This window comes from Rhinopithecus roxellana, chromosome 12, assembly GCF_007565055.1.
Source record: "Rhinopithecus roxellana isolate Shanxi Qingling chromosome 12, ASM756505v1, whole genome shotgun sequence".
Lineage (NCBI taxonomy): Eukaryota > Metazoa > Chordata > Mammalia > Primates > Cercopithecidae > Rhinopithecus > Rhinopithecus roxellana.
Genome location: NC_044560.1, coordinates 105,248,766 through 105,257,694, shown reverse-complemented (window position 1 = coordinate 105,257,694; position 8,929 = coordinate 105,248,766). Strand labels below are relative to the sequence as shown.

The 8,929-nt window shown below is 54.9% G+C and overlaps 1 protein-coding gene across 6 annotated transcripts in view; it reads left to right on the top strand.

Moving 5' to 3' along the window:
* Positions 1 to 417: 417 nt before the first annotated feature.
* ERCC2 (ERCC excision repair 2, TFIIH core complex helicase subunit) overlaps positions 418 to 8,929 on the top strand; it is a 21,482-nt gene continuing 12,970 nt past the window's right edge. For 3 of the 6 annotated variants that reach the window (XR_004052167.1, XM_030913161.1, XM_030913162.1), the window contains exons 1-11: positions 418 to 512; positions 807 to 906; positions 2,539 to 2,616; positions 2,694 to 2,756; positions 2,945 to 3,058; positions 6,921 to 7,037; positions 7,125 to 7,241; positions 7,526 to 7,649; positions 7,742 to 7,838; positions 7,958 to 8,091; positions 8,166 to 8,334. Coding sequence is in view for 5 of the 6 variants with exons in the window: in XM_030913161.1 (XP_030769021.1) it covers positions 481 to 512; positions 807 to 906; positions 2,539 to 2,616; positions 2,694 to 2,756; positions 2,945 to 3,058; positions 6,921 to 7,037; positions 7,125 to 7,241; positions 7,526 to 7,649; positions 7,742 to 7,838; positions 7,958 to 8,091; positions 8,166 to 8,334 (1,145 nt within the window). In the remaining variant the exon portion in view is untranslated. The remainder of the gene's footprint in view (positions 513 to 806; positions 907 to 2,538; positions 2,617 to 2,693; positions 2,757 to 2,944; positions 3,059 to 6,920; positions 7,038 to 7,124; positions 7,242 to 7,525; positions 7,650 to 7,741; positions 7,839 to 7,957; positions 8,092 to 8,165; positions 8,335 to 8,929) is intronic. The other 3 variants (XM_010377489.2, XM_030913159.1, XM_030913160.1) reach the window with 3 other exon arrangements.

Genomic DNA, 8,929 nt, shown 5'->3' with positions numbered 1-8,929 from the left:
TTCTAACTTTGGGCCCAGAAAGGATCACCAGTGTCCCTGTCATTCTCCGTTAGAATCTCTATTCGCTACTGAGACGAATTTGTTTGTTTGTTTGTTTGTTTGAGACCAGGTGGAGGGGCGGGGGTTCTCGCTATCTTGCTCAAGCTGATCTCGAACTCCTGGGTTCGATCAATACTCAGACAATCTTGGCAGGCGCAGGAGGACCAAATTCTAGTGAATGAGATCGATTCTCTCGGCTCTCTCCCTTCCATGTTTTCTTTTTGATTGGCCCTCGACGATCCTCAGTGACGCCTCCCGCACCGCCTCTCGCGACAGTCAGCAGCCCTCGCTTTTCCGTGCGCACGCGCAGTATCCCGATTGGCTCTGCCCTAGCGGATTGACGGGCAGATCACCCAATGGTCTCGTAATATAGGTGGAGCGAGCCCTTGAGGTTGTCCACGACCCGGCCTCTTGCTAAATATTCATGAGGGAGGCGGGTGGATGCCGCTGCACACTCCGGCCGGCGCCATGAAGTGAGAAGGGCGCCGGGGGTCGCGGCTCGCGAGCGGGCGCCGGGGGGGTTCTTGAAGATGGGGTCACTAGTGGGCGCGCCTGGGTCCCCAGTGGGGCGAGGGGAGGGTGAAGGGGTGGGGCGGGGGCAGCTTCAGGGAGCAGCGGTGATAGCGAGGAGACACTGAGCCTCCTGAGTACCTGAGGGTTACCGGGGGCGCCGGGCAGGTCACCCTTCTGGGCCCCACGACCGGGCAGTGTGGAGGCGGGAGAGGGGCTGAGGGGACGGGGACTGACCCAGCAGCCCCTGCCGCCAGGCTCAACGTGGACGGGCTCCTGGTCTACTTCCCTTACGACTACATCTACCCCGAGCAGTTCTCCTACATGCGGGAGCTCAAACGCACGCTGGACGCCAAGGTGGGTGGCCGGTGGGCCCGACCCGCCCACTTGACCGGAGGGGCTGCCACGCCTGGGCCTAAAACAGATTGCAGGACGTCTGGATTTTAGAAGTACGAGGTCCTTGGGAATCCAGGACCCCATAATCTTCCGTTATCCAAAATAATAATGGCGAATAGGCTGGGCGCGGTGGCTCGCGCCTGTAATCCCAGCGCTTTGGGAGGCCGAGGCGGGCGGATCACTTGAGGTCAGGAGATCGAGACCAGCCTGGCCCACATGGTGAAACCCCGTCTCTTCTAAAAATACAAAAATTAGCCAGGTGTGGTGGCGGGCGCCTGTAATCCCAGCTACTCGGAAGGCTGAGGCAGGAGAATCGCTTGAACCCGAGAAGCGGAGGTTGCAGCTAGCCGAGGTGGCGCCATTGCACTCCAGCCTGGGCGACAGAGTGAGACTCGGTCTCAAATATAAATAAAATAAAATAATAATGGTCAATAGGCTGGGCGCAGTGGTTCGTGCCTGTAATCCCAGCACTTTGGTGCGAGGTGGAGGTGGGAAGATCACCTGGGACCAGGTATTGGAGACCAGCTTGGGCAACACAGCAAGATCCTATCTCTACGAAAAATTAGAAAATTAGCTGGATGTAGTGGTGCTTGTCTGTAGTCCCCACTGCTTGGGAGGCTGAGGCAGGAGGATCGCTTGAGGCCAGGAGTTGGAGGCTGCAGTGAGCCATGATTGTGCCGTTGCATTCCAGTCTGGGCAACAGAGTGAGACCTGTCTCTTTTTTTTTTTTTTTTTTTTTTTTTTTTTTGAGACGGAGTCTTGCTCTGCCGCCCAGGCTGGAGTGCAGTGGCCGGATCTCAGCTCACTGCAAGCTCCGCCTCCCGGGTTCACGCCATTCTCCTGTCTCAGCCTCCCGAGTAGCTGGGACTACAGGCGCCCGCCTCGTCGCCCGGCTAGTTTTTTGTCTTTTTTAGTAGAGACAGGGTTTCACCGTATTAGCCAGGATGGTCTCGATCTCCTGACCTCGTGATCCGCCCGTCTCGGCCTCCCAAAGTGCTGGGATTACAGGCTTGAGCCACCGCGCCTGGCCTTTTGAGACCTGTCTCTTAAAAAAGAAGGGAGAAAAGTTCACTATATATCAGCTACTGGGCTAAATATTTAACGTGCAATTTCTCACTAATCCTCGCAGTCATGTTATGAGGAAGATTTTATTAGGCCCATTTTATTTTATTTATTTATTTTTGAGACAGAATTACAGATGCACGCCACCACATCCGGCTAATTTTTTGTATTTTTAGTAGAGAAGGGGTTTCACCATATTGGCCGGGCTGGTCTCGAACTCCTGACCTCAGGTGATCCACCTGCCTCGACCTCCCAAAGTGCTGGGATTACAGGCGTGAGCCACCACGCCCGGCCTTAGGCCTGTTTTAGAGGTAGGGATACTGAGGTCCGGGGAGGTGAAGGTACTTGCCTAAGACCACTCAACAAGGAGGAGGCAGAAGTGGGTTTGAACCCCACTGCCCAATGTGAACTGCTGCTGTGTTATCCTGCTGTTCTAAGTTGGTGGCATTGGAGGTCGGGGAGAGTCCCCAGAGTTTGTGTGCCCAAGGTTTTGAGACCCTGTGTGTTGTCCCTCTGGTTCCCAACATGCAGGGTCATGGAGTCCTGGAGATGCCCTCAGGCACTGGGAAGACAGTGTCCCTGTTGGCCCTGATCATGGCATACCAGCGGGTGAGTGATGCGTTGAACCCGAAAAGGTAGACAAAAGAAGGGGCAGGACAGGGACTGAGTCCACTTGTTATCGGCAGGCATATCCGCTGGAGGTGACCAAACTCATCTACTGCTCAAGAACTGTGCCGGAGATTGAGAAGGTGAGCCAGGACTCATCCTGGTGCTCCAGCCCCACTGTTCCCTAGGCCCTATTGGTCCCCCTGGTGGTGGCCATCACCAGCTTTCGGGGTGTCTGGGAAGCTGGGGAAGAGGCTGGGGCCTGGCAGGGCAGGGGTTTGTGCCTCCAATGAACACAAGCTCCCCCTCCCTCCCCCCAACTTTGGAGTAGGTGATCGAAGAGCTTCGAAAGTTGCTCAACTTCTATGAGAAGCAGGAGGGCGAGAAGCTGCCATTTTTGGGGCTGGCTCTGAGCTCCCGCAAAAACTTGTGTATTCACCCTGAGGTGAGCACCCGTCCCTTCTCCTTGCCCTTAGCCCAGAGGTAGAGGAAACTCTTTCGTCCAACTGCAAGTCCTGGATCCCCAGGCCAGACCTCTTGCAAAGGCATGCAGTGGCTACACAGAGAATTCCTGTCTCACTGGTCAAATTCTCATCGTGGCCCAGGCAAGCACACTTCCTCCAGGGAGTCTTCCAATTCTACCCAGGCCTGGGAGAGGTTAAAAAGGCAGCTCTTAGAGGCTCTGGAAGGCCTGGCTCTGAAACTTACCATCCAGGTATTTATGGAGAGGTGTTTTCTGCCACCTGGGCCTCAGTCTTCCTTTCTGTAAAATGGGGATAATTATGTGCCTGCCTCATAAGGTTGCTGATGATAAAATTGGATGAAATGATGGCAGCTGATGCCCTTAGCATGTACAAAGAGCTAAAAGAATGTTAGAAATTCTCGGCTGGGCACGGTGGCTCACACCTGTAATCCCAGCACTTTGGGAGGCTGAGGTGGGCGGATCACAAGGTCAGGAGATCGAGACCATCCTGGCTAACACGGTGAAACTAGGGGTTTAGTAGAGACTAAACCCCGTCTCTACTAAAAATACAAAAAAAATTAGCCGGTCATGGTGGTGGGCACCTGTAGTCCCAGCTACTCGGGAGGCTAAGGCAGGAGAATGGCGTGAACTCGGGAGGTGAAGCTTGCAGTGAGCTGAGATCACGCCACTGCACTCCAGCCTGGGCGACACATCGAGACTCCGTCTCAAAAAAAAAAAAAAAAAAGCCGGGCGCGGTGGCTCAAGCCTGTAATCCCAGCACTTTGGGAGGCCGAGACGGGTGGATCACGAGGTCAGGAGATCGAGACCATCCTGGCTAACACGGTGAAACCCCGTCTCTACTAAAAAATACAAAAATCTAGCCGGGCGAGGTGGCGGGCGCCTGTAGTCCCAGCTACTCGGGAGGCTGAGGCAGGAGAATGGTGTGAACCTGGGAGGCGGAGCTTGCAGTGAGCTGAGATCCGGCCACTGCAGTCCAGCCCTGGCGACAGAGCGAGACTCCGTCTCAAAAAAAAAAAAAAAAAAAAATTCTCATGATAGGCTGAGTGCGTTGGTTCACACCTATAGTCCCAGCACTTTGGGAGTCTGAGGTGGGCAGATCATTTGAGGTCAGGAGTTCGAGACCATCCTGGCCAACAGGGCAAAACCCCATTTCTACTAAAAATACAAAAATTAGCCAGGGGTGGTGGCGTACACGTCGGTAATCCCAATCGCATGTACACAGGAGGCAGAGGTTCCAGTGAGCTGAGGTCACACTACTGCACTCCAGCCTGGGGGACAGAGTGAGACTCTCTAAAAAAAAAAAAGAAATTGTCATGATATTTATATACATAATATATGACAAATACAATATTAATTGTTATTAAATTATGCTATAAAACCATTGTATTTGGCTGGGCATGGTGGCTCACGCCTGTAATCGCAGCACTTTGGAAGGCTGAGGTGGGTGGATCAACTGAGGTCAGGAATTTGAGACCAGCCTGGCCGACATGGAGAAACCCCATCTCTACTAAAAAGAAAAACAAAAGTTTGTTGGGCACATGCCTGTAATCCTAGCTACTCGGGAGGCTGAGGTAGGAGAATCGTTTGAACCCCAGAGAGGGAGGTTGCAGTGAGCCAAGAACGTACCACTGTACTCCAGCCTGGGCAACAAGAGTGAAACTCCGTCTCAGAAGAAAAAAAAAAACACTGTACTCACTGTGTGCCAGGCACTGTTCTGAATACTTTACATGTGGTAACTCATAGAATGTATATATGTGTATATACTTACATATATGTGTGTGTGTGTATATATATATATATTTTTTTTTGAGACGGAGTCTCACTCTGTCACCCAGGCTGGAGTGCAGTGGCGCAGTCTTGGCTCACTGCAACCTCTGCCTCCCTGGTTCAAGCGATTCTGTTGCCTCAGCCTCCTGAGTAGCTGGGATTACAGGCGCATTCCACCACACCCAGCTAATTTTTGTGTTTTTAGTAGAGACAGTGTTTCACCATGTTGGTCAGGCGGGTCTCTTAACTCCTGATCTCGTGATCCGCCCACCTTGGCCTCCCAAAGTGCTGGGATTGCAAGCATGAGCCATCGTGTCTAGACTTAATTATTTATTTTTTTTGAGATGGAGTTTCACTCTTGTTGCTCAGACTGGAGTGCAGTGGCGTGATCTCGGTTCACCGCAGCCTCCACCTCTCAGGTACAAGTGATTCTTCCGCCTCAGCTTCCTGAGTAGCTGGGATTACAGGCGCCCACCACCACGCCCGGCTAGTTTTTTGTATTTTTAATAGAGATGCATTTCATCATGTTGGCCAGGCTGATCTCAAACTCCCACACTGGGCCCACAGACTATATATTACATCACATTATTTGTAAGAATATATGAGAAATAATATATCTAGTGAATGACAAAGAGCACAGGCCTCGGTGACTGATGAAAGGGGAAATGGAGAGGGAAGGGCTGGCTGCCTTGGAGCTTTCCGTTTGGTGTAGGAAAAGGATTTGTTCTTGGGAAAGATAGCCTTAGGCTGTGATGGTGCCTTAGAGGATACAGAGCAGGTCAGGGGTGACGGGAGTCCCAGACTGTGCAGGACCTCCTTTGATTCTTAGGCCCTGCCAGGGTTCCATGTGTTTTGGCATTTCCAAGGATGAAGTAATTATCCTCAATCTATATGCTAAAGATTTTCAAGGCTTAGTGTTTTAAAATATTAGTTTTGGTTGGCTGCGCACAGTGACTCAGCCTGTAATCTCAGCACTTTGGGAGACTGAGGTGGGAGAATTGCTTGAGGCCAGGAGTTTGAGACCGGCCTGGGCAACATAGCAAGACCTCATCTCGACTAAAAAGACAAAAATTAGCCAGGCATGGTGGTGCACACCTGTGGCCTCAGCTACTTGGGAGGCTGAAGGGGGAAGGATCAATTGAGCCTGGGAGGTCAAGGATGTAGTGAGCCATGATTGCACCACTGCATTCCAGCCTGAGTAGCAGAGGGACCTGTCTCCAAAAATATATATGTATAACTTGTAGTTGTAAGAATGTAACAATTTTACTACTCTCTTTTTGTTTTTTTGAGAAGGAGTCTCACTCTGTCGCCCAGGGTGGAGTACAGTGGCATGATCTCGGCTCACTGCAACCTCTGTCTCCTGGGTTCAAGCAATTCTCCTGCCTCAGCCTCCCGAGTAGCTGGGATTCCAGGTGTGCACCACCTTGCCTGGCTCATTTTTGTATTTTTATTTTTATTTATTTATTTTTTTGTGATGGAGTCTCGCTCTATTGCCCAGGCTGGAATGCTGTGGCGCGATCTCGGCTCAGTGCAAACTCCGCCTCCCGGGTACAAGTGATTCTCCTGCCTCAGCCTCCTGAGTAGCTAGGATTACAGGCACGTGCCACCACACCTGGCTAATGTATTTTTAGTGGAGACAGGGTTTCACCATGTTGGCCAGGCTGGTCTAGAACTCCTGACCTCAGGTAATCCGCCCACCTCGACCTCCCAAAGTGCTAGGATTACAGGCGTGAACCATCGCGCCCGGCTAATTTTTAGTAGAGATGGAGTTTCAGTTTCATCATGTTGGCCAGACTGGTCTCGAACTCCTGATCTCGTGATCTCCCCACCCCAGCCTCACCAGGTGCTGGGATTATAGGCGTGAGCCACCGCGCCCAGTCCAGTTTTACTACTCTTGTATCCCTGCATTAAGTTCCCATGTGTCTTAACTAATAATGCAACAGACTGAGGTTCAAGTTGTCCAAAACCCCAGCCAGCTGGGAGGTGTGGAGACCTGCGTTTGAAGAGTGGTTGGGTTTCTACTCTGTCTGGGTGCTAAGATGCTCCACACCCCCAGGTGACACCCCTGCGCTTTGGGAAGGACGTCGATGGGAAATGCCACAGCCTCACAGCCTCCTATGTGCGAGCGCAGTACCAGCATGACACCAGCCTGCCCCACTGCCGCTTCTATGAGGTGCCTGGAGGGCAGGGCTGAGGGAGGGAGGCTGGATGGGTGGCCTGGAGCAGGCAGCCTCCCTGACCCCTGGCACTCTTGTCCCAGGAATTTGATGCCCATGGGCGCGAGGTGCCCCTCCCCGCTGGCATCTACAACCTAGATGACCTGAAGGCCCTGGGGCGGCGCCAGGGCTGGTGCCCATACTTCCTTGCTCGATACTCAGTGAGAAGGCTGGTGGGGCGGGCAGAGGGGCGAGTATGAGGATGTGGGCTGCCCGCCCGTCTACTGTCTGCCCATGCCTGTCTGTTGCTTGCTGTGAGTCTGCCTGTCTGCATCTCCCTGTTGATGGGTGCCCATGTCTGTCAGTCTGTCTCTACCCATCTGCTCATATTTCTGCCTGGCCTGTGTCTGCCTCTGCAGGCCTGTGTGGGAATGATGGGCCAGTGTGGCCAGGGGTAGGGGTTGGGGTGGCAGGGCCCTGGTGACCCTGCTCCCTGGCCCCCCAGATCCTGCATGCCAACGTGGTGGTTTATAGCTACCACTACCTCCTGGACCCCAAGATTGCAGACCTGGTGTCCAAGGAACTGGCCCGCAAGGCCGTCGTGGTCTTCGACGAGGCCCACAACATTGGTGAGGGGGGCGCCAGGGGCCAAAGGGACGCCAGCCCCTCTGAGTGAGGCCCCTGCAGGCATGTCTGAGCCGGCTCTGTCCCCCTTCTCCAGACAACGTCTGCATCGACTCCATGAGCGTCAACCTCACCCGCCGGACCCTTGACCGGTGCCAGGGCAACCTGGAGACCCTGCAGAAGACGGTGCTCAGGTGGGGCCGGGGACGGCTGGAGGACCCTGGTGCCTGCCCTGCCCCTGGGACCCTGGCCTCTGTCTGACTTGTCCCCAGGGGTGCCAGCCCCACCCCAACCCCAGCTTATCTTCCCGCAGGATCAAAGAGACAGACGAGCAGCGCCTGCGGGATGAGTACCGGCGTCTGGTGGAGGGGCTGCGGGAAGCCAGCGCCGCCCGGGAGACGGACGCCCACCTGGCCAACCCCGTGCTGCCCGACGAGGTGCTGCAGGGTGAGCTCCCACCCCCCGCGGCCCCCTAGTCCCTTTCCCGCCTCCCCATGGCCACTGATAGCGTCTCCTCGCAGAGGCTGTGCCTGGCTCCATCCGCACGGCGGAGCACTTCCTGGGCTTCCTGCGGCGGCTGCTGGAGTACGTGAAGTGGCGGCTGCGTGTGCAGCACGTGGTGCAGGAGAGCCCACCCGCCTTCCTGAGCGGCCTGGCCCAGCGCGTGTGCATCCAGCGCAAGCCCCTCAGGTGCGGCCCCATACAGCGCGGGGATGGGGGCTCAGCAGGTCCTGGTTAGGCAGAGCCATGTCCTCCATGCCTGTAGCCCAGGATCACCATTGCCAGCCTCAGGAGTGAGTGAGCTAGGCGAGGCACGTGGGACCCTGTCTGGTCTAACCTGGCAGGTCCGGGAGCAAGGTTGGAGTTGGTCCTGGGTCCCTGCATTGGGCAGGGGCCTGGCAGGCAACACCTGGCTGGATTGGAGAGTCTACCCCACCCAAGAGAGAGTAGTGGGAGCACCATTTACAGAGGAGTGGACTGGGGGAGGAGCCAAGGAGGGTGGTGGGAGGTGAAAGCTGGGAGCTAAGCCAGGCCACAGCGGCAGGGAGGGAGTGTGTTGAGAACCAGCTGGTGGGGGCCTGGACAGGGGCTCCTGCTGGGAGCAGAAACCAGAACCTGGGTCTCGCAGGCTAGGAGCTGGGGGAGGAGGCCCCGGCCCATGTCTCTTCCCACCATTGCCTCTAATCTTCCAAGTCTGAGGGCAGGGGCGTCCCCATGGAGCAGTCTGGGCGCATTTTGGGGGAGTCAGTCTCTTGAGGCACAGGGCAGGCAGAGAATGACCAGG